A 25,115-nucleotide genomic window follows, 5' to 3' on the forward strand; every position below is an offset into this window, starting at 1 on the left:
ATGACAGGTTGTTTCAGGACTGACCAAGAGTGGGACAAATTTTCCAGTGGCTATGGATTAGCTAAACTACCAATCTGGAAAATCTAGACACATCTTCACTCAGGACAATGAACTGACTCTACAACTTAAAACCAAAACCAAATCCTGTACCTGGTTGCTCAAAAGGAGGTGGTTAAAAGTGAACATTAAAACATACTTGGAAATAGGGCGCTCCAGAGTTAGAACTAATCAGTTACCAAAACACATAAATAAACTTTACACAAAGGCTAGACTTTGCCTTTCTAAGATTTAAGTAACTGGCTTAAGAGTTGCCATTTAAACATTTCAGTGAGGGCTTTATTTCCTTCCAGCTGCTGAAAAGAAAAATCTATTTTATCCACACAAAAATCCCTAGTGGGTTACAGTTTAGGGATAAACAATAAAAAATCCACGGGACATTTGTCTTGGGCAATGCCTCAAAAGTTGAATATTATTAATTTGGAATATATATCCATATTACTGATGGAAGAGAAGTTTCTATGCCATTGTTTGTCATATTCATCCTTCTAGGTGATGTCTTACATGTATTTTTTCAAAAATCAGATGTAAGCACAATCAGATGATTGCCATGTTATCCACGTGCAAATGGAAAAGCAGTCCATTGTTTTGGAAGCAGTAACAAAGTCCAAAATTTAACATGAACAAGTGTTGTGCAATGGGGATACTGGGCAAAGAGAGGCATCTTTAAAGCAGTAAATGAAATTTATTTCACACATTCATAAAACATTTTTGAAACTAGTGATTTATTACTATATTTATAGGAAATAATTTTGGTAGCCTTTCTTGAACTATTCTCATATCCTCAATGGATACTCTATGACTATCTATGTTTAATTTTCATCAAAACAGAAGCTTCTATACTTTGGATTATTTAGAGAGGCCTTTTTCTTCCATTTCTCACTAAAGCAACTCACCCTTCAAAGGGATAAGAGCTGGTAAGATAGCTAAACATAACAGTAAATTAAATACCAACGTGAAGACATTCTCATTACCTAGGGACATCGCCAAAACCTAAAAATACTTGAAGGTGAAACCATTCTGCCCTTGTGAAGAAAACTTTACAGAGAGTCTAAGTGGTAACCTTTCATAGTTTTCATTGCACTAATGTCCTTTGAAACTCCCACCTTCCTTTCCATTCATGAAAAAGTCTTTAAACCCAGCAACACAATTTTAATACAGTACTTCACATTCCTCCTTGAACAGCCAGTATTCTATCAAATTATTATATTGTGGTGTATGTGCACTCAGTAACACGCTTGGGTTTAGTAACACAGTACTCACTACCGAGTAACACATTGAGGGGGCAGGGGGGAATCAAACTGATTGGCACTTCCATCAAAACAGTCTTTAGTGAAATTATTACAGTGAGTATTTTCCCCTACTGTCCCTACAGAGTTAACCCAAAAGGTGTGTAAGACGTGATATGCCTTGGTCCATCATTACCGGTGCAAATCTATTGTACTTTATGCTGTGCATTGTTAGGCATCCACATTGGTGATTGTTAGTGTTGGATAACTTGGCTATTACCTGAAGTCTCCATTTTCTGTTTGGCTTTTCCTAGAGATAAAATGACAAGTATTGTAAGCTACTGCTGTACTGTATGGCCGTATAAACCATCTGAAAAGGAAACACAAGCTCACAATGCCTCCAAAGGTCTCCATTCCTTTCAGTTTTCCAAGTTGTGCAATGAAAAAAGGCCAACCCCCCCCCCCCGCCCCGCCCCCAGACTGCAGAAGTGTTTGCAGTGGACATCGATCTGTTCACAGGACCAATTCCATCAGAAAAGCGCGTAGGTCAGCTGCACAAGCTACAAGCCAATTGCAACAGTTCACATTAAGCAATTAGGAAAGACTGGGCTTTTATATGTGCTTTACAGTTCACCTTTGAGCTTTGAAACTTCTGTGACTCAATAAACATTGAAAAAGCTGAGAGCGAGCTCTACTTAGTAGAATTCTTACTCCTGCAGCCCCCCGCAAAGGTCAATCATTTTATTGATTTCCGCAAGCAAGTCTCATGTCGATTTTGACACCACAAACACACACCGCATTTTTAACGTGATCAGGAACTACTGTGATAGCTTTGTATAACTCAGATTGTTTCTCTTACTATAATCTGTGAAGGTGCAATGAAGTTACAGCTCCGTGCATGAGAAGACTATTCAAGGAGTCAGAGAGACTCGGAAGAAAAACAGACAGAGCTAAGATAAAAGCAACTTTTATTAAAATACTCTTCAAGCTCCAGAAAGCATAAATTAATGAATGTGTAGCTACTATAATACATTATTTTACAGGAGAACCATAGGGCCATGAAGCTTTTATAAACACAAGAAAGCCTATGAGTTTCACTCAGAAATAAATAAATACTACCGTCTTATCTTGTTCTTGTTAGAGGATGTGTGTTGAAGCTCTTACAGGTACACAGCAACATTCTGCTCAATTTTTTTCTAACTTTTCCACAATATGAACATATTACTAGTTTAAGCAGCAGAATCTTTATAGTGAGCTTGCACTTTGATTTGCAACATTAGAAATATATTTTATTTTTTAATTGCTTGGAAGTAGTCTGTCTTCTTGCTCTACTTTGTAAAACATTTACAACCACTCTAAAACTGACCTACTGAAAAGTCTAGTGAAATCCAAGATAATTACCCTGGTAAGTACAAGAGTTTGAAATAAGCGCATACAGTCCCTCTTCGTCTTCTTTCCTCAGCCCCAAAAATCAAACTAATGTAATTTCTTATTCTTTTGTTCATAATTTTCTGCTTTCTAAAAACCTACAGTAACTCAAACTCAGCAATGCAAATGACTCCTTTAAGGCAAAAAAAGAGCTGCAACAGCCATCGCCTCCCCCGCACTGGGAGATTCAGTCACCCAAGTTGTTCTGTTTTAAATATGTATGTTTTATCAACTAGTGATTAGCACAAAAACATTTTCATCTCATTTTTTACACATCAGTAGGAAAGTGCTAGAAAAGTATAGAAAAGGCTAGAATTTCTCTCGCAGTAAGGCTAGTGAAAGGGTTTTTTGTGGGGTTTTTTTTTTTTTTGCAAAGCAGATGAAAAAGAAGAAAGGAAGGAAGTGTTTAAGTGTTTGCATTTTGCTTTTGCAACTTGGGTAAAATCACTGGACATTAAGAACACGTGCTGAGACTTCGTGGTGCCAGTCACGTAATTTTGTATATTTGGGGCTAAAGACGTGGATGGGAACCTTTTCCCTGTGGAAAGAAGCGATAGAAGAAAAAATAAGGAAGAGAAAGAGAGTTTGTCTTAAGCAGTTTCACAAGCGAGCATGCAATCTCCATGCACTATTCCTATCTGCACATTGCTTTCCTCTCTGTCAAAAACTTGGATCCCGTGTTAGGCAAAGTCAGTAGAAAAACTGCCACCGACTGCAAGAACCGTTTGATTTAGCCGCTGCTTGCTCCCCCTTTTGAACAACGCTTATCCCACAGCAAGGAGACAGCTGACCCTTGTTCGCAGTCCAGAATGGTAATACCTTCCAGCTATGCCCTTCAATCTCATCCACGCCCGCAAATCAAAAATGCCTGGTTAGATTTAGGGAAAGAAAAACACATCGACAAACTGACCTCGCACAGAAAACCAAACCAGTCCAAGTTTATGGAACATCTCAAACTCCTGCACAAACATTAACACTGGACTGCACCAACAGATTTAAAAAGGTTGGTCTATAAGGAAATATTTTGATTTTTATCTTGATTTTCACATGCTGAAGTAGAAGGCAAAAAAAGCAGCAACATTTTAAAAACACCCAGATGTCACACAAATGCACCAAACGCTATCACAGTTAAGAATTAAGACATGCAAAATATTAAAGTAATATAAACGTAAAACATCAACTCACTTAGTCTTCTTCGCAGCTTCATGTTCTGGTTCTTTCACTGTAAGAAAGCAGAAAAATTTTATTTTCTAAGGCGGTAAAGGCACTGTACCACTGCACACTGAGATCCTCTCCTGTGCCAATGCATTCACCACAGCAGGAAATTACAACAAGGCTCATTAGGACTCATCGATTCCAAATATGCCCCGATGGAAATGGGGTATGTCTATAACCTTCAAGAGCCCCTTTGCCAGCAGGATTGCTGAAAGGTGGCTCTGCTGGTCTCTGCCCTCTCCTTTGGCCCACGCTCCACATTAGCATTGAGAAAGACGAGTTGAGAAGGAGAAGGTGAATGGAAATTGGGAGGCACTTCTTTTGGACGAATATCCAGTGGGTTTATATCGGGTGATAATCCAACTGTCTGTCTGCAGCCAGGCTGTGACCCATCAAGGTGCTAGAGGACTGCACATGAGATAATGTCAGTTCCCAGCCCTGACTAAGTTTGGCAAATCTAGTTGCAGACACTTTCTTACAGCATTTGTTGACATGATGAATTCATCAGTACTGGATGACATGTTAGTTGATGTTCAGGTCTCATATTCTGCCCTTACAAGGATTAATGAAGAGAATCCAAAGATAGACAATGATCCATTAATGGACTAGCACAATGCAGGACCACAAAACAATCAGGTAACTGTCCAAGTTCAGAATATTTATCATACATTGACAATAATCCTTATGTCATCATTAGTTTCTAGAGTAATTCTGCCAGAGAACTGATAGTTGATTTAATCAAATCTGCCCGCAGAGACGGGGTCCTACTTTCTCACTGCCTTCTTTATTGTAGCACTAGCTGTGAAAAGCAGAAGAATGAAATAATCACCGCTACATCAGCTGCCTCAGTCTCAATATGACTGAGCTCAAATCTCCAGATGGCACTTCTGATGGCTTTTACACAACATTACAGATCTCAGCCAAAGAATTACAACTGACAGCATAATATGAAATTGAAGTTTTATCATTAATTATATGACTGGGAATGACCTTCTCTGCATCATCTGTTCTAGTTCACAGAACATATAATCACAACACTATAGCATAAGCAGAGGATGGAAACATGCCCTGGGAATAAACTGAGGAACTATGGATTTATGTTTCTGATTGGTTAAATCATTGCAGATCACATACTTTTGTATCACTGTCAAAGATTTTCTACATGCCTGAAAACATCTTAATCTTTCTGAAGCATTAAATTTGAACAGGAATGTCGCCATGATACAGGAGGGGAATGAAAAAACAAATAGATATTTGCCAACATCTTTGGGAGTAGAAATGGAAATTTTAAGATTTATCTAGAATGCATTAATATTCAACTCAATCGGGAATGATGTCCAGTAATGTGTATGTCCTGAGCTATTTAGCAATTGCAGGAGTTTTACAAAAATATTTTAAAAACATCTATCTGTCCGCGGCCATTACTTTAATTTTGTTTACGTCAAACTACTCACTATGATCAGTGCCGGTGATTTGGGCAAGGATGCGGAAAGAGCGGGACTGGGTGGTGCCTGTCCGGGGATGCCAGTCTTCAGTGTCTTCAATCAGTCGCTTCTTGCTGGCATCGCTGTGGGTGGGTGTGTGGTAAAACTCCGTATAGGTATCCACAATGTGCTTCCGCGGGGGGCTGCGTCAAGGAGAGGAGAGAGCAGTGAGCGAAAAGCTTCCGAGACCACCTGCGTTGGGGTAGCTACAAAGACACGGGCAGAACCGTGACTTTTCACCGTGTTTAAAGGCAGCTTCTGTGTTTGGATGCAGATGTGCAGCAGTGAGTTCTATAGGCACACCTGAACACAGATCCAGTTCTCTGAACCAAACACAGGTTTATAATTACTCTAACTTGACTGAAACATTTTTCCTTATTTCACTGCTGGAACATTTGAAACAGTAAGAGACAGTATTATTGAGACATTTACAGGTTAAAACCTTTACCGTTTCGGTGGGTTTTTCCTTGGAGGTGACAGAGTAAGACAGCAAGAGAAAGGTTCCCAGCATGAACAGGAAAAGGAGAAAAAGAAGAAAAAAAAGGAAATAAAGTCAGAAAGTTGAAACAGAAGTGCACATAATTATTCTATTGAATTAAGTTTTGTGAACTTAATTTCAATTTGGCACTGAAACCCAATTAATAGTGATATTCTCATTCTACTACCAAAACCGTCGCGCAGAACCCCCATATTTAAGCTCACAGCAATTTCCTTACAGGAATAAGAGGGGGATTTGTTTGTTCTGGTAAAGCAGGGCCATCTACCTAGTTCAGATAAGGTACCCCAGACAAATTTCCCCCTTCGTTCACAAGGGGCGAAGCACTAGCTGTGCGCATCGGCCACCCAGTACCACCAAGTTGTCTTCAGCTGGCAAAGCCTGGATCAGCACCAGCCCATTAGAAAGCGTAGCTGGTGACGTTCTGGAGCACAACGGGAAGATATTGATGCTTCACACCCTCTCTGAAAGTCAAAGAAGTGGGGAAATTTTCCGCACAGTAGCCTTCATGTGCTATCAATCCCTGTGCTAAGAGACTTGCAAGAATATAGGGGTTTAAAACTTTGCTTTTGGTAACTGATATAGACAACCTGTAACGGCACTAATCAGTTTAGGAATAAATAATAGAAGATTCATGCTATGTGCATTACTCCTGAAGCCTACACTCATTATCCTAGAGCATTAATCTTTCAGACCCTTTAAACATACATTTATTTTTACATACTTTACAGGAGATTAACTGTGAAAAACTAGCTCCTAAGACATAATAATTCTACCAAAAAATCCCTTTAAAAGTCACTTCCATTTTTGCCACCACATCCCACTATATTTTTAATGTCCAAAGTGTTTCTGGTAAAGAAAAGTGGAAAATATGAATGCGAATGATATAAAATATTAATCATGAACAAGTAAGAATTCACCCATTCAGTGGAATGCATTAGTAAATACTTAAGCTTAAAAGAATATTTAATACTTAAAAGAATGATGTGAAAGGTATCATACAAAATGATAGCAAAAGATTGCATTTACTGACACACAGTGTTAGTAAGATACACGTACCTATCAAGGTTACTAAAAGAGGGAGGGGTATAGAAATAAAACCAGTGGTATTTGCAGGATGGAGTATGAGAAGTACAGAGAAAAATGAAGTAAAGCATCAAAACAGTTAATAGCAAAAATAAAATCTGAAAATTAAAGTAGTAATTAAAGGTGTAGAACTATACGGAAATGTAATTATTTACATGCAGTCGACTGCATGCTAGCAACTACCACAGCGAAATAAGTAGTCTTTCACATTTGTTGAAAGTGGTATTATAAACAAAACATCCTGCTGACTTCTCTTGTTGTGGATCCTACCGGTCCCTTTTTTAGGGCTTAAGAGTCTGCTGGTAATGACTCATTGAGGCAACAAGGTGGTGCCAGAGACAAAGGAAAACCCAACAAGACAGTCTGTCCCGGAACTCAGCCTCAAGGCAAGGGGAGAAAAAGACAATAAAACCTCGATCATATTTATCATCCCTAACATATACAAATCACGGTATATGGACGTTACTCTTACTTTTGTTGCACGAATTCTGTATCTGGCCCTTCATTCCATAGTCCTCAAATAATTTTTTGCTTTTATACTGTAATTCACCATTTGCTAGTTGTATTACTAACACCAATTAGCCATAGGCGCACCAAGTATTTATCAATACACACAAACACCACACAAACGTTTTGTGGCATAAAAGCACGCTGCAAAATTTAACACAGTGAAAAGCAAGATCACATCATGTCCAATGCAGACAAAACCATTTACTACGCTAAGAAGTTACTAAGAAAAGCTGAAGCTGTTTTGCAAAATTTAAATATAAAGCTCTGTAAGAGCTGTAATTTTGCAAAACAAGAATACATGCTGGTTATTCCAACAGGAAAAACGACCATAATTCAACTCCAGTGCTGTCGATACTAACTTTGTCACTGTTGTTATCTGCAAGGGAAAAAAAGCATTTGATGTGTTAATACATTCTTTGATTTTTGAAATATTACAGGAGTTTCCAAATCCAATCTCTGGTAAATCCATATATCACGTAAGTCAAACTTACAATCATCAAGAGAACCTACAAGGGAAAAATTTAGCCCAGCTGAGCTTAAATTGAGTGAAGTCTGTGAACATCTTACCTGTTTTAAGCAGCAGGCACATTTTCATGCAAGAGTTGGCAAGAAGGTCTTGATAAATGCATAATTGCATGCAGTGTAGTGAAGGCAAATTGCTTGCTTTCTAAGCCAAGACTAAACAAGGGAAACGAAACTTCCTTCCCCATCCTGAAGTGAAGGCAAATAGTTTGTATCTTGAATATGGTTTGAGGGGAGCCAGGAGGAAGGGAGGAAATTCTGAATACAACAAGGAGCATATCTGAAGAACTGCATTTGCTCAGCAGTGCTATCTATGAACAAGATACAAGCTGCTTTTTTTTTTTTTTGAGAAAAGGAATAATACAAAACACAGAAGCAAAATGGAATTTCTTTCGAACTGATCAATTATGCTAAACTTCAACATTTCTGATATTTCAGAAATGCCATTGATTCCACTTTAAATGGGGGGACAGCTAAGCATCGTTGTAGAAATGTAGTTTTTCTAAGTAAGTAGTGTAGCAGCAGACCAATATAGTCACTTCAGGGTTTTTGTTTGCTTGGTTTTGTTTCCTACCTTAGGACTGCAAGACAGTTAGACAGCCCAAACACGCTATGGTAAGAAAGATGGCAAAAAGCAAAATATAGTAGCTTTTTACAGCTCTAAATGTTTTCAAGCTTTCCCAAACTAGATCTGCAAGGTTGGCAAGGAGACAGGGATTTCTTCACTTGTCAGCTGCGATACTCTTCAGTCGGTATTATTCAGCCCCTAACTGTGGAACAGCGCTCGCCCAGTCATCCTATCTTGATTGTCAAGTGCTTACTCTACGCCTGCAGCACTTCCTTCCAGGAGACTTAATTTTGTTGCTATTGTACTTCTTTTTCAGTACTAATTGCTGCTTTTGAGTACTCCTTGCATAGGATTTGCTAAAACAGCATTCCTGGAAAGATAGAGACAGTTTGCCAATGTGTATTCAACAAGTCTACCAGCACTGAGAGCAAATCCTTGGGATCTCCAGATTTCATCCTGCTTCTATGCAGTGTGGACTCCTGCCACCAGCTGTTTAAGAAAGGGCTGGAAGTTACCATGACAACGGTGTGATATAAAATACATATGGACTCCATTATGCGAGTCCACATATGGAAAATATTCGTACTGCAATATAAAGGGAATAGGTACCTAAGGAAGTTTTCCCCCTCCACGCGAAGCTTGTCCGAAACTGCAATTTATTCTGTACTTTAGTTGACGTAGATGTTTACCATTCTGTAGGGTTCTTCACACACTGCGAAAATATCAGAGAGGAGAGAGGCACCATTTCTATTCCTCTAGCCCCTTTCCTTTGAGGGATGGGAAAGAGTAACCACAGCTTTTAGGTTTTAAGCCCAGGTTTTACATTCCTAAGATCCAAGAGAAACCTACAGTTCCCCTCCTGCCCTTTTTACTACTTAACTCTATCCGCTGGACACTGCTGCTGGGGAGGGAGGCCAACTGGCATGGGACCACTCGCACCCAGCCTCCTCCTCTCCCTGCGGCACAGAAGCCACTGGGAACCAGTCCCCAGGGCGCTGCAGCTCCCGAGCCCTGCCCAGGAATTTCTGGAAGAGCCTGAGGAGGCCCTGGCCAAAAGCGCACTGCCGAAACAGGGTAGTGGTGCAGGTCCGAGTGCCCAGCATTGCTGCTGGGCTCAGTTTAATTTACTAATCTATTGTTTACATGCTACACCTGATATAATATAATCCTTTTATGCTGCCTTACAGTCACTTAAACACTAGGGCTCCGATATCCACTTTAACATAAACAGTTATTTTAATATGGAAATGACTCAAATTTTAATTCTGCGTTGCCTTTTTAGGGTAGAGGCAACATTTGAAGTTGAGGTATTTACATTATAATGCCACAAAAAAATCTGCTCAACCCCGCAGCTTTCTTGCACACACCTTAGTTTCCCATGCATTGTGCAGAGAAGTAATGCAACACCTGTTCCTTTGCCTTCCTCCTGGGACCTTTCTTCACCAGTCCTGCCAGGGCCACGGTTGGTCTTTCAGAGCATCTCATTCCTGGCCATCGCAACACCCAGCGACCCTTCTTGACACACTGCTCTGCATTTTTGAGTGCCTGCTGCTTTCAGTCACCGTATCAGGAGTCAAAATACACAGTAAGACACAGACATCAAAATTAATACCGGGCTTGTTGTAAGGTCCAGAACCCATCGTGATACAACCAATCATGTAAAGCATTTTGTGGTCCTGATTCAATTTAGCTGTGACACTCTATAAATTGATATAAAGTCACTCCTCAGTGTGAAAAATCATCACTGAAAGTCTGGCTTGGCACTTGGAGGCATCCTTTTTAAGATGCGAGTCCTTCCTCAGAGATTTGCTTCTGAGATTTAAACAACTCCTCCAAGCTGTGTTTTACTTAGCCCTTAAACAAGCCCAGCTTTTTTCCTGCGAGGAAAGACCCTCACAGCAAAAAAAAATCCCACCTACCCATTTTGCTGTTTACTCTCCCCCTGGTTTTCTCTGAATCCTCGTCGCGGCCCCTCGGCTACATCCTGGGCGCCGTCGCCGGCAGAGGCGCTCGGGGCGGCATTGTGCGCGGCGGGCTGCCGTGGAACATTAACTGCAGGTTTAGCAGCGCTCGGCGCGGGCGACCACTGCTCAGCGTTAGGCTTGGCGTTAACATGCAGTCCGGGTGCAGCAAACGGGGCCGGGGCGGCAGGCGCCGGCGGGGACGGAGCCGCCACCTGGGCTGGGGTGAAGGCTGAGGATGGTGATGGGATGGAGGTGACTTTGGAAGAGGTTACGGCTCCAAACGGCCTCGGTGTCTTATTGTAAGCCACGCTCGCCGTGGCAGTGACTTTGGGTGCAACAGCAGAGGCAATGGGCACAGGCTTAACTACTTCTGTAGGTTCTCCCTATGCGAGATGAAAAAACAAAAAAGAAACACACAAAACCACGCCAAACGCATGCACATTCCTCAGCAGGTATTTTTGTTGCTCTCAGAGGAGAGAGCCCGCCTAGCATGAAACGAAGAAGCACAGAAGCCAGCTATACCGAGACTGCAGCTGTGAAGTGTATGGAAAAAACCCGAGCCATGCGCTTTAGGAAAGGCACCGATCCAAGCATGCACAATCAATATGAAATCGATGATGCTAACTCCTCATCATATCCAAAAGAGACACCCCAGAAATCAAATTCAAGACAAACTGAACAACTGCTCTATTGCAAAACCCATTGGGTAACTCATGTGGAAGAATTAGTAGTTTTTATGAAAATCCACATTCCACCTCTCAAACCCAATTTGAGATATGCACGTTCCCCATACACAAATGGCATGTATGCGTACACATGCACGCTGTATATATCGATCTGTTGACAGGGCCCTTAGGAGTGGAACCAGAGCCCTGAAGCTCATTCATTAGAGGCCAGTGTTTGGGACTCAGTGAGCTTTTCCAGTTGTATTCCATCAACGTGCCCCAACGTCTTCATATACCCTTGCCAGATCAAAACGCTCAAAAAAACAGGGTTTTTGGGTGGTTTGTGGTTGTCCCCCCCCCCCTTCTTTTCCCTGGGAGCTATGTTTTAAACATGGTAGTTCCCAAGCTGTGGCCTTTCAAATCGCAGTCAGCAGAACAGTAATATACTATACAGTATTTATATCTGCTGGAGAGGATTTTCAAGTACAGGCCATTTATAAGCATTTTCAGGTGTGCACACAGCCCTCTTTTGAAGAAAGGGGGGTTGAAACTACTGTTTGAGAACATAACATCAGAAAAAGTTGAGAACAAATCATTCCCCAGGGCTCTAAGGAAAGTGAGGGAAATTGTTCTCTGAAACTCTGACATTTAGGTAAGCTTCTTTCAAATACAAAGGAAGACTTCAGTGCCCATTAAAAAAAAAAAAAAAAAAACCACAAACAAAAACCCCCCAAACCAAAAAACCCCACAAACAAAATAACTAAAAACCCACCCCACTACCAAAAAAACCTACTACTGTTTCTATCTGGGGAACAGAGGAAAAACTTCAGCAATATCTTTTTAAAAAATGTTCCAAGAGTTGGAACATAACATTTATTAACTTGTTTTAATAATAATTTGCCAGGTCTCTCAATTCTTTTTTTTTTTTTTTTTTGGAGGGGGAGGGGAAACCACTCAAAGATTCCAATGCTGCGATACTCTTGACGTCACACATTGAAATCAAGCATGTTATATTAAAAGGAAAGTTTGAATGACAGTGCTTATCAACAGCAGGATTTGACAGATGGGTAATAGTTAGTGCAACATGCTACATTTCTTGGTTGTGATGATAAACATACCTTTGTTACATGAACAAGATCAGGTTTTGTTACAGAAGCCACTCTGGAAGAGGAAAAACATACACATAATTGTAAAAACAAAGCTTTTTAATGTTTAAGCATTTTCTTCTTCCAACTCACCACATCCACCCACAGATATATAAATATTTCATTTCGTTTACTCAAAGGGTAACGAGAAGTATTCTAGTTAAACCTACAACATTGTTGTTAATACAAGGAAAAGGCAAAACCAAACTGGATTAATTTATCCAGATACAACATTAGGGGAACTCTAGCATCTATCACCAAGTACTATTTGATTTATAAATTCATAATACCCTATCACCAGTTAGGAGACTTCAGCTCCAATTTGCTTATTGTTTTCCATCCTTTCGTAAGAAATTGTCACATAACTCAAAAGCTCTGGTCAGATAAACTGCATTTTAAACAGCACGTAATCTTTATTTAGGCTTAAAACAGAAAGCTGCCTTTTCGAACAACAACAACAAAATTCCTTCTGAAGGACTTAGCAAGTTAAATAATACAGAAACTGTGCACAGTCTGTGGTCTTCAAAGGTAAGGTTAACATCACTTGAACTCCACAGTAGATGGCAAAAAAAAAAAATTCTTCCAAACAATGGGTGAATTGAAACTATTGCGGGGTGGGGGGAAGAAAAGGAAGTATCACAACGGAAAGGATGAAAAAGATACAGAATTGACAGATTTTGTTAAACCTAAAGTGGAACTGGCATTGTGTTACAGGTAAAGACAGCTCACTTAATTGGTTTTTGTTGTGGGGGTTTTTTTCAGATCTGCACATACATATGTGCAAAAAATACACATACACACACAAAATTTCAAAAAAAGAAAAAAACCACAACAAAAAAATCTGACACACTGACATTTTGTCTGCAAACATTGCTTCTGATGCACTTGAGTCTTTTCTTGCTGTTTCTGTAGAAAAGTGGCTTCTTGCCACATTTCAAAACATTTCTGGCCATATTTGGTAGCTGCTCAGAAAAGCTGGCAACCTTAACGATCCAGGACCCAGCAATCATATCCTGCCTGAGATCACACAATCCCAATTTCTGACCAATCTTCTAAATAGGGTTTTGAAGAACTGAAGCCAGATTCTCATTTCCCAAAAGATAATTTGCCAGGGAGGGAAAAAGGTTTGTTTAATTGGAGGTCAGCTAACAGAGGCTACAATTTAATTAAAACACCTCCATTGTATACACCAGCTTCTCTATTTTATACCAGGAAAACATGTAGAGTTAGATTTGAAATAGGCACACTTGGCCCATTTAACCTTTTTTTTTTTTGATAAAACACTAATTACATTCAAAATGTTTATTTCTTCCCTCAAAGCTATTTGGCCCTCAGGGCTCATCAGACTCCTGCAACAGCAATCCTGCTGCATGTTCAGTAGCTAGCTTACAAAAAGGGAGATACATATAATCCACACGCTATGTTGGCAGGAGAAAACAACAAAATAGGAAAAAAAACCCATGGCATGAGAAGATCATCTTCTACACTTCGCCTTCACCATTTGTGCATTGCTGCTGACAGACGTTATGTCCGCATCAACAGGAATTCCCAACAGAGAGAGGGTTTTGTCTGCTCTGAGGAACAGGTCCGTCCCCCTCTTTCCCACAGAGTGTGCAGCCTATGAGTAGACTGACCTCCGGCCCTTCAAAGCGCTGGGGTGCATCATTAATCACTCCTAATTGCAAAGTTGTCAGTTTGCAGCAACAAAAGCAACAAGAAGTAAAAAAAAAAATGCCAACACATATGGAAGCTTTTCTTTCTTTTTTAAGACCAGAGTTAGAAGGAAACATGCATCTCTCTCCATATCTTAGATAGAGTTGTTTTTTTTTTTAAGAAAGAAACTTGGAACGTCTTGTGTATTTATTAAGCTAATATAACAGTAAGAAATAGAAAGACATCCATTATTGAAGTCAACTACCATATTTCATGCTTGAGAAACAAAACCTCTTTGCTAATGCTGGACCATGAAGTTTCAGTCTTATACAAGGAACATACTTAATTCTTTTTGTTTCTACAAAATAATCCAATTTCAGTTTGCAATGGATGAGATTGTTCTGCATTCATCAATACAGCATTGAGCAAAAGTGATTTCAAACCACTATTTCCAGATGATCTGAAGACAGACTCTTACAAAATTCATCTTCAAAAATATGATACAAAAATAAAGAGGAAAAAAGGGTGGAAAAAAAAGGCTCGATAACTGAACTGCTCCCAATGCTCTTTTAATATTGGACTCAGACAGCATAACATTACTTTATTTCCCTCAAACATACTTGAAACAAGGACATAAATTTGAGTGTCCCAGACATACTTCAAACAGTTTAACTTGGCCTTGTTGACTTCAGACCATAATCAGCCTAAAAATCTGTGAATTATCCTGTATCGTATAAAGAAAATGCTCACCCAGCAAACTGAGCCACCAAGATCTGAATGTGAAGAATGCATAGTGGTTAGACAAGACAGTACAAAAGGTAACGCGCACTTCAAGCTGAAAAGCAAAACATGTCCAACACATACATTTAAGAAAATACTTCCTTTGGAATTCTGATAGATACTACCAAATTGCATAGCAAAAAAAAAAAAAGTAATTAAACTGCAGACTCTTGTACATTTTCTTAGCTGTTAGTACTTCACTTGCCACCTAGCAATTAAACCCCTTACAATTTCATGCTGGTTTGGTCACGTTGAATGTGTGAATAACTGATGATAAAGGCTTTCAAAATGAGATGACACATTTGCTCTGTTACTACGTACTAGAAAAGCAGGATGGCTTGAAGCAGGGTATTTTCTGAATGATTTAAAACCAGCAGTTCAGTATATCAGTTTAAGCAATATTTTCAATAACATACAAAGCAAAGACATAAAAGCTCACTATAAACGCTTACTATAAACAACGCACACAAAAGACCTTGGCAAACGGTTACAGTTTTGAGCTTCTTACAAATTATTATAGACAACGAAAATAGCCGCCATCACTTACTGACAGCCTAATACTGAAAATGAAAGCGCACGAAGGTTTTGCACAGGCTTCTCCATTCAAGCCGTTCGTTCTTTCAGAAAAAAAAGCTATACTTAGCCTGTGTAAACAGTTCATTTCGACCAAACATGATCAAATTTGCTCTCTAAACATACCACAAGCCATTCCTCTCTGATGAATGCTTCTGTGACATTTAATGTAATTCAAAACATTCCAACTTCCAGTGCAGCCTTATTAGGAAAATGCATCGGTCTGCTCTCTGCTCTGAGCAAGATGCCCAGCAAAAACTAGTCATTCTTCAAATTCTCCTTTTTTTCATTCTCTTTCCAAGTATTTCACCCATAAAGAGACAATAGCAATATAACAGAATCCTTCCATAATTACTAATATGTTGGAAACCCCATTATTACAGGTAAAGCTACAGTATTTCATGCTTCTTCACTAAGTACAATTGATAAGCCATCTCTAAAGACTATCAATGAAAACGCTGTAATCTCAATAACTAGCATTATGGAAGTAAATTCCATGCAAAGCAGGATTTTTTGGACAAGTCTCAGCTGTCCTGTCTATATCACCACACAACAGAGGCCCAAACCCTCATTCAATAAATCCCTAAAGCTTCACTGAATCTAAAAATCCAAAAGATGTTTCAGACTCATGTCTCCTCTGAATTCCATTTCAAGTGCCACCATCCCCAGTTCTTCTGCCCCTTGACGAAGGCACTATATTATACTCATAAGCTAAAAAGCAGATGCTGAACTCAATGGAAAAAATCCCAAGAAGGTAATGGCGTTTATGAGCACCTCTGCAAACAAGGGGAGCACACAGTACCCATATTAACACAGGTATTGCATTTGGGATTTTTGTATCTCCAATTTAAAGGATTGCTCAAACTGTACTGTGAGATACAACAAGAAGAAGCTACAAAACTTTCATTGCTGAAACAAAGTCAAGGCTGGAAGATTTGCCACACAATTGTATTTGTTGTTCTGAACTGAACCTTTCTAAGAGGAGGAAGGAAGAAAGGAAGGAATGTTTCCCAGCCCTCATTTTCAAAACTAACTCCTCTTCCCTAGCTGGTCAATCAGGATATGGTTTCTGGCAGCAGATGCTACATCCCTGAAAAGCCACTGGTCAGATCTTCCTTCCGAAAACCTGATCTTTTAGTGGTTTTGCCATTACAGTCTCCAGTTCTGTTCGTTTTCTGCATTTTATTTCTGAGAGCAGTCAGTTGACAGGGCAGAAAACTAAATGCCTTTGCTTTTCATAAATTAGCCAACTCACGAAAAAAGATGACAAGCAGAAAACGCTTAACATATAACAAGCCATGACTTTCACTAGGGGTTATCTGAATGAAAACAAATGCAGATGTAATTTAAAGCACAGAAAAAAGAATGATCCAAATATATTTCTTTTTTCCTTAGATCTAAGCCCTTTATCACAGACATAATTCATTTCTTACCAACCTTGTTCTGGCTCGCAACAATAGAAAAGCAAATACATTCTTAAGCTTGCTTCTTGTTGCAACTTATACACCATCAGAAATGGTTGCCTTACATACACTAATATAACATACGTACGTACCCCACAGTTTTGTAGAAACATACACACTGCCCCGGGCACACCAGTCGGTAAATCAGTGCTTCATCAATCTTGCCATCACTAGCACACATGGCCTTGAGACTACAAACCTGCGCACACCCCAGTGCACGGCAAGGCAGAGGTAGCAAAATTATCATTAAGGACTACTCAGTGAGAGCTGGAATCCGTTGCAGTCATTGCAAAAAATGAGAATACTCTTTTTTGCTCCTTAACAAACACAGTAATGTTTTCAAATCTATACTCTGGTCACCGTGCTTGCTAACATACCAAGAGATGGCTGTCAACAACATTTTATTTCTTAGGTCATTCTCTTTGTTCTAGTTTGGTATGTCAGTTCTCATTTTGTTGAGCATACCAAATTATGACAAATACAGAAATGTCAATTACAGTTAAACAACGCAGACTTCAGCACTGACCGCCTGCTTAATGGAGCAAATGGTAACTTCAAACCAGTGATACACGAGAGAGAAGATGGGATGCATAACGGCATTTCAGATACCATACATCTCCAAGAGGTCTTGGTACAAACATCTCATTCTGAAAACTAATTCTTACGTTAAAAATACACTCTTTCTCCTGTTGTCCTACAAAATACAGGCTGTAAACTCATGATAATTCAAACATTAAAGTGCAAACAGTGTGAGAGACAGTCGTCTCAGCATTAACAAAATATTGGAAAGAGTTTCTGTGGATGCTCCCTTTGTTTGTGAAATCTCAGAAAAGGATTTCTTCAGTCAGATGAGCCTCTTTAAACAGCTTACAACTTTTGGGCTTCACGCCCTTTGATGAGGTATATTTAATGGAGTATGCTGAGAATATTGGTATTTATTTCTTGACAGAACAGTACCTCAAGATAATACTTAACACCTTACTTCATTATAGTTAGCCTGGGAATATTAGCTCATGAGTCACTCTCAACAGATTCTACGTTTTCAGTAAGTTTAAAGACAGATTAATTATAACAATTAATATAACGTGCATGTCAGCATTTTTCATTTGGTATACACTACGTAATACCTTTACATCCTCACATCGTGCACTCCCCCAGCACACCAGATTACGATGAAGCACTGCGTCAGGTAAAAGCAAGAAAAATTATGTTCTTGCTTTATTGGCTATTTGATAGTTGGCCAAATTAAATGTAGGGCCCCCTTCTTAAATTTAAATAAGGTTTGGGATTTCATCATTATGTGTTAAAATAAACAGTACTGACATTTTAGGAGAGAAACAAGCTGCCCTCTGCTTTGGTATTCCTACCCAGAAAGGATTAGTTGTTTTCAAGACCTCCCAAAGGCAACCACTGCTCATAGTCTCATTCCTGTGGTCTGTGGCAACCCTACCGAATGCATTTGTAAAGAGAGTTTAAGTGCAGGCAGATAATATTTTATTCTATTAAGGCAAAACCAAAAACCAAACAAAAAGCTAAGGAAAAAAAATACCATGGAATTTATCTCACTTACCTTCTGACTGCCAGAGACTTTTAAAAACATGCCTCTCTCTCCCATAAAGGCAGAAGGTTTAGAAACCTGGAGAGCCCATGCGTCTGACCACCACTGGATGAGGGGGCACATCTGTCTGTACCTGCCCGTGACTCCCCCAGTCAGAGCCCAGACAGGTAAAGCTTCCCAGTACCACGTATGGCCAGTGCCTTACAACCCCACGTGGCAGATCACTGCCAGGTTGTCCTGGAAAAGTTATAAAGCAGCCTACGTACAAGTGGTTGCTCAGCATGCCTAAACGATGGAGTTGGGCAGGCAGGAATCCCATCTTGCCACTGCTTGGCTACTCACAAGCGACAGGAGAACTAACGGCTTGTATATAAGACCTGCTTATACATTATCTTCAGTGATGGTAGTTATTTCTATCAGTTATGCCTCATTATAAACTGATCTTTTCTTTAAGCTTCCCTAAAGTTGTCTTGCCAAATAACAGTATCCACATAAGTTAAATAAGACAAAACAACTATACCCTAGCTTTTAATAATGTGGAATCTATACACTTGACTTTCTGAAGACGTGCTTCTTAGATACTAATTCTAACACAGCAAGCTAGCTTTTAAAAATATCCATTCTTAATGGAAAGCATAGGTTTAAATGACTTGCAGACCTAGTCAGTCCTTCAAAGCCCTCAAAAAAAAAAAAATGCTCAACTTTATGCTGACTTCAGTCTGTCATCAAATCTAGGTTATAATTTAGGAAATTCAAAACTAAACACTAAATTATTTTTTCCAGTGCTTTCCACAATATGGTGACTAATGTTCAAATTACGTCCTTTGTCTAAAACACAGCTCGATTAAGCTTGAAAGTGCTGTCATATCTGTTTCAGCTGGGAATTCATGACAAACAGCTCCCCAATCCCCAACATATCCTTATTTGGGATTTTTATTTTTTTCCCCTTAAGTGCATGCTTGGGAATGAGTATTTCTATCAATATTTTTTCTCTCAAATGAAGAATCTGTCAATTTAGAGAACCATTAGATTATTATATTTTACTTCTTATGGGAGCTCAGCACATTCCTCCTCTACAAAGCAGCTCACCCATCCACAGCTTCAAGAAATGTAGTGGAAGCATAGTTAACCAAACGAGACAAAACCTGTTTCCGAGGTGTCAGACAGCAGTAACAAAGAAGACCCTTGTCCTTATTCATCAGGCCACCAGTATGGGAAGCAGTGTCACCCACCCAGACCCCAGCCAGAAGCACTGCCCAGGCATCTTTGGCCAAATCCCAGCTGCTTCCTCACAAACTCCGGCTTCTTACTGACTTATGATGATACGGGAACAATATGAGCAACCTAATACTACAACTTCTGAATTTTCATCTGCGGTGTTTGGAGCTGCACATCGTCTCAACCACATGGACATGCAGAGAGCCTGCCGCAACTGCAGGGCTGTCAGGAAAATTGCTGAGCCTCAGGCTGGTCCAGAAAAGCCAGAGACATGGCAGAAGTCACCAATAAAGAAACATGATGCTAAATATATTAAAAAGGGTTAACTCTGACCATTTTAACAGGATATGCTATGGCTTTAATTCTTTCCAATTAAGGTCAGGAATACCATTACGCATTTGTCTGACTCCTGAGCATGACCCACCACCAAATGAGCAGGTTCTCCTTCCCATCCAGCCCCTCAGACACCTCTTTCCTCCCTCGTACGCCACCCCAGCAGGAAGGGATGAACACCCACCCTCGAGGTGCACGAGGCCGGGGCCTGGCTGGCAAGCTGCCGCAAGGATGGCGACCACAGGGACACTGCAGCCAGCACCTACCTGCACCCATCTTCATTGCAGCTGTGTTTAGAGGGGCTCCCCCAGGCTGTCCCCAAAGGGGACATCACCACAGGTGGTGGTAACTGTGGACAGCAGAGCTGAAGCACTATAAACCACATCACAGAATTATTACAGGATCAGTTCAATGAACGTGCAGTTGCCAGAAGTTAACTTTTCCACTACAGGTCCTCAACTTTTGTTGCCCTTTATCATTTCCATGTATTGTTTATATGTTTATATCTGTAAGGTCACTGGCTTAGCAGGATGTATTGCAGGTCTAACGTGTTGAGAAAAGCTATTTATGTCTCAACATGGCTGTCTACTATAGCTTTAGATATCCAACAACTTCAATTTAAAAGAAGTCTCATAAGAAAACCTCCAACTATTGCATCTAGAAGACCTCAAGTTAGCCTGGCCAACAGGTCTCACCTCACCTTGAAGTGAAAGGGAAGTCAAAGAGCAACTACCAGAGTACGAGCTGCAGCTGGAAATTATTTTGTTTACTGCAAAAGCTAAGCAAGAAAGATCGAAAAGCAGCAGTGATCTCAAATAGTTAATAGTAGTCAATAAACTGGCCAAGGAACTAATTATACTGGAAACTCTAACACTGATTAAGTAAAGGTGCATAAAGCAGAGTGCTGCAATTCTTCTCTTGTTTGCAACAACTGTGAAAGAAGAGAAAAATTAATAATCCCATCTGACTCTGGGCGATCCAGCTAACTAAAGAGTTTTCCCTTCCCACAGTCTAGCATTAGAAAAAGTAGCTTTTACCCTCCTCAGCTCAAAATACGTAGGGGATAACATTCACAGCACACGAAGCAATTAACTGCTTTTGCGGGCAACTAATCACTGATGCAAAACATCTGACAGTGACAAAACCTGGTGAGATTTTTCACAATGCTGCAAACATTACTTCGCCTATAAAGCAAGATGAAAGTAAGTGAGCAATGTGTAACAGGCACAGTATGTGTTTTTATTACCTCATGGGGTTTTGTGGTTCTGTGCCACAGACATGACTTTCTACTGACAATACGCTGCAATTTTTCAAAGGCAGTAATTTTTCAAAATCTGGGCAAAAAAAAAAGCAGCCCCCAAAACAGTACAGCTGTGCAGTTCAGCTATTAATAGACACTCAACTCTGCAGGTACCACTTACCTTTTTATTAGGTGGTGCAACAGATACATATCTAGTTAAACTTGCAGCAGTGGCTCTCAACTTGTATTTGGCTTTGTTTGCTCTAGAAAATCCTGTATACCTGAAAACATGCCTGCTTTTCCCAGCAATACCAAAAATACCATCTTTCTTATGCTGTTTTGCTTTTGTGATACTACCACTAACTTTTGGGAAGACAATTATTTTCTAAAACAGCCAAACATTAACTTATTCTCTTTCCACTCTTTACTAGAGGATGGTATTAAGAGCCCTATTGATGAGTCAGGACACTGCAATTTTGATTCTCAACAGCTGAGAGATGATCTTGCATGGCAGAGGACAGGTTTTATTTAAAACAGCGTCTCATTCTTTCCTGTGGGCTGATGCTTAGGAACAGTTTATTAAACAACACTGTTTAGTTTGCATGTTTACCTTGGGGTTTTTTCCCTGTTCTTTACATTCAGAGGTGCAAAAGTTACTATCTGAAATCAAGAAACTATACAGTTACCTGCAGAGGTACTAAACCCTCACATTATTTAGCCAGTTCAAGCTAACTTGAACTATTTTCAGTATATGAAGGGCACAGCCCAATTTTAAACCATGTAAGCTTCTTTTAATCCATTTAGAGACAACTGTCCCTTGACAGATCATCACATACCCTTTTATAATTAAAGAATGCCTGCAAGTTAGCATCATAAACCGTGCATGCCCAAGAGATGTGCTTTTCAAAGGAAAGCAACAGGTGTGGGGCATATTCTGTATCTGAAAACAAAAGTGTAAATAGAGACAAGTAACATCACTTGTGGCACCCAAACAATGAGATAATGAGTGTTTATGAACGAAAAAATGACACGGATTATACAGCAGACTGAGGTAAGATGGACTTGGGCATCATTGGGTCAGGTGAGCTGCCTGTACAGTACCAGGTTTTGAGGCACAGGGAACCCAGAGTAGAGAGAACAGTCAAAATTATTCTCTTCACATAATAGGAGCAAGACTAAGTCAATTTTCAAAAGAAGATTTGAAATAAATGCCATTAAGCATGTCACACAATCCGGATAATATATATGACATACAATCCTCCACATTTTCTGAAAAAGGGGTCAAAAGTTTCACTCTCAAGTATATTCACATACTATTCAAATTCACAGGTAAGAAGAGACATATTCTAAGAAATGCTTCAACTTTCCAAAATGCAAGCTTTTCCATTTATCTAGACTTGGCCAGGAGCGCAGGAAGCACCACTGCTCACGCATGACTGCCGAACAACTGCCAAATCCCAAGGCTACTTCAGGTTCTGGGAAGTAAACCAACAGTGCTTTAGAAACTTTTTGATCAGAAAACTTTTGGACTTGGGTCAAACAACTATTATTCAAGCTCGCTGTCTTTCTGGCAGTCTCATTAAACTATTGAATTCAATGTCCATTGGACTTAACACTAGCCTTGGAGACTCAAAAGCAGCGGCAAGAAAGTTTTGGCTAACATTTGCAGAGAGTCATCGTTTTCTTGACTTTCTGGTATCTTCCTGCTAACACCTTTCTTTACATAACTAATACCGGGAAGTAAAAAAAAAATATTGATCAGTGTCCCAAAGCACTACAAACATTACGGTCACACCAGCATCAAGAAGTTTTTAATCAGGCTGTTTGTAAATTGGTAATGCAGTCAAAATCAAATCTGTGCTGCTGCATTCTTTAGGAAATTACAGTGCACACAAAGCACATCAGGCTTCCAAAATGAACCTCCTCACACAGAAGCACGGGCTTCCCCTGGTTTTCCTAGTTCGAGACCTTGACAGCTTTGCTCTTGGTCTCCTTTGTATGACATAACTTTCTGCAGTTGATTCTGAGGTCACTGATGGCTTCCTCTAATAAAAACCCCAAGGGGAAAACAAGACACAGACAGCACGATGACAACGATGATGACAAGACTGGTTTCCATCATGGCGAAAGAATTTCTCCAACTTTATGTTCCAGTCCTCAAACACTCACTGGCACGAAACAAGCCTCAGCAACAGGCACAGAATAACACTGGCTGTTACTACCAATAATTTTTATTGCTATGCACTGGCATGCTGGAAGAGGCTAGAGCACCCCCAAAATTCTTGTCCTCATTTTGCTACTGGTTTGTTACGGCATAATGATTAAGTCACCTTCAATTTTCTCATATTTATCTTTAATTAATCATCCTACCTTTAATGTTTTTAAAGTAACAAGTACAAAACAAATACCCCTGGCTATATAAAGAAATGTAAAGTGAAGCAATTTGTAGGAAAACAAACACAGAAAGAAAGTGATCAAGTAATTCACCTCTGCCGTCTGGGCCCTATGACTAACATTATATATTTCTTAACACAAATATCCCACCCAAGACACTAAAAAGATGTTGTCACAGTTGAGAGCTGATGCCTGTCAACCTTGGGTTCAATTACTTGGGGGTCAATTACTTGGGGAGGAGATCTTTGAAATTTTCATACCCTCTTACCACATAAAATCCTGTTGAGTTGCTGGATTAAGTTGCTGGTACGTGCAATTTAAAGGGTCTCATTTTTTCAGTGTATCAAATGTGGTGACTCTTTCAGACCGTCCATGCGGGCCGGGCTTGCTCTAACTCAATGACTGTAGCTAGTATAGAGTGGGCAAAATCTGAGAAGTAATTTATTACCCATAGAGAGGAGCAATTCTTCTGAGAAAAGGAAAAAAAAAAAAACAGTAGTTCTTCCATATCTAAACTTAACATTACCTCTTTTAACAAATGCCTCGCAGAGCCTAGATTGCTGACTCCATGGAAAAGGGCCAGAGAGCTGTCCTAACGCACAGAGGCGGACAGCTTGCGTCGACACATCCGAGTGCCCTGCCCTTCCATACTCTTGCCTACTCCCTTGTAAACTCGCTCAAGATTCGGCCAGGCATTTTCTTCCCCCTCTAGAGTAACAAGCAGCCAAACACAGCATACCAAGAACAGGAACCAAGCTGAAACAGAGGATTAGGTATGTCTGTAGAAGCACGGCGTATTTTGCAGATACAGCTAAAGCCTGCAAGGAGGTAGCACAGCAATGTATTAGACACCACACACACAAACACCACACAACTTTTTTTACAGCGATGCTTGTTTTCAGACACCAAAGCAAAGATCCTCAGGGCAAGATACTGTTCGTTTGCTGTGTAAGAATGGGGTTGGATTATTTTGTCAAATGCCTGTGAGTCTGCTTATACCTTCTACTCCTTTGACAGAATATAATCAAGGACTTATTTCCTCAAATGAATGCATCCCAAATGATTCTCTGTATCCTCAAAAAAAAAAAGCATACAGATATACCCATGAGTAATATTTGGACCAGACAAATACATGTATTCTGGGGTGTGGAGGAGTTTTAACAGCTGCATTGTTCTAATGCAGCTGTTCACAATTACTGGCATGTGTTGTGAGGCACTTCTGATTACTGCGAGTTTAATCTATATATAAATGCATTATTTTGCTGCTCACAAGTTTGGCATTAAAATGGTATCTGCAAAGCTTCAAAAAATGAAGTTTGCCTGTGATGCCCCAGCTGGCTATTTCAATGTGTGCCAACAGAATTAAAAGGTCACTAAAGATCATGCCACTCTCTGAGGTATCTGTTATTTTAAGAAGTGAAGATAAACTGTGGCCAACTTCACATTGTTTCCTTACATCTTTCACCCAATAACTATGGACACAGCTTAAAAATAAGCATGCAAGGTCAATGGCACCACAATTTACTAACAAGCC

At 39.9% G+C, this 25,115-nt stretch overlaps 1 protein-coding gene across 12 annotated transcripts in view; it reads right to left on the bottom strand.

Moving 5' to 3' along the window:
* PDLIM5 (PDZ and LIM domain 5) overlaps positions 1–25,115 on the bottom strand; it is a 128,558-nt gene that overhangs the window by 45,445 nt on the left and 57,998 nt on the right. For 6 of the 12 annotated variants that reach the window (XM_075751591.1, XM_075751593.1, XM_075751590.1 and 3 more), the window contains exons 4-8: positions 12,343–12,385; positions 10,515–10,942; positions 5,384–5,556; positions 3,900–3,936; positions 1,567–1,596 (exon numbers count right to left, since the gene is read on the bottom strand). In XM_075751591.1, the coding sequence (XP_075607706.1) occupies positions 1,567–1,596; positions 3,900–3,936; positions 5,384–5,556; positions 10,515–10,942; positions 12,343–12,385 (711 nt within the window). Of the gene's footprint in view, positions 1–1,566; positions 1,597–2,237; positions 3,253–3,899; positions 3,937–5,383; positions 5,557–10,514; positions 10,943–12,342; positions 12,386–25,115 lie in introns of those variants that run through there. The other 6 variants (XM_075751595.1, XM_075751596.1, XM_075751592.1 and 3 more) reach the window with 5 other exon arrangements.

This window comes from Balearica regulorum, chromosome 4 (assembly GCF_011004875.1).
Source record: "Balearica regulorum gibbericeps isolate bBalReg1 chromosome 4, bBalReg1.pri, whole genome shotgun sequence".
Classification (NCBI taxonomy): Eukaryota; Metazoa; Chordata; class Aves; order Gruiformes; family Gruidae; genus Balearica; species Balearica regulorum.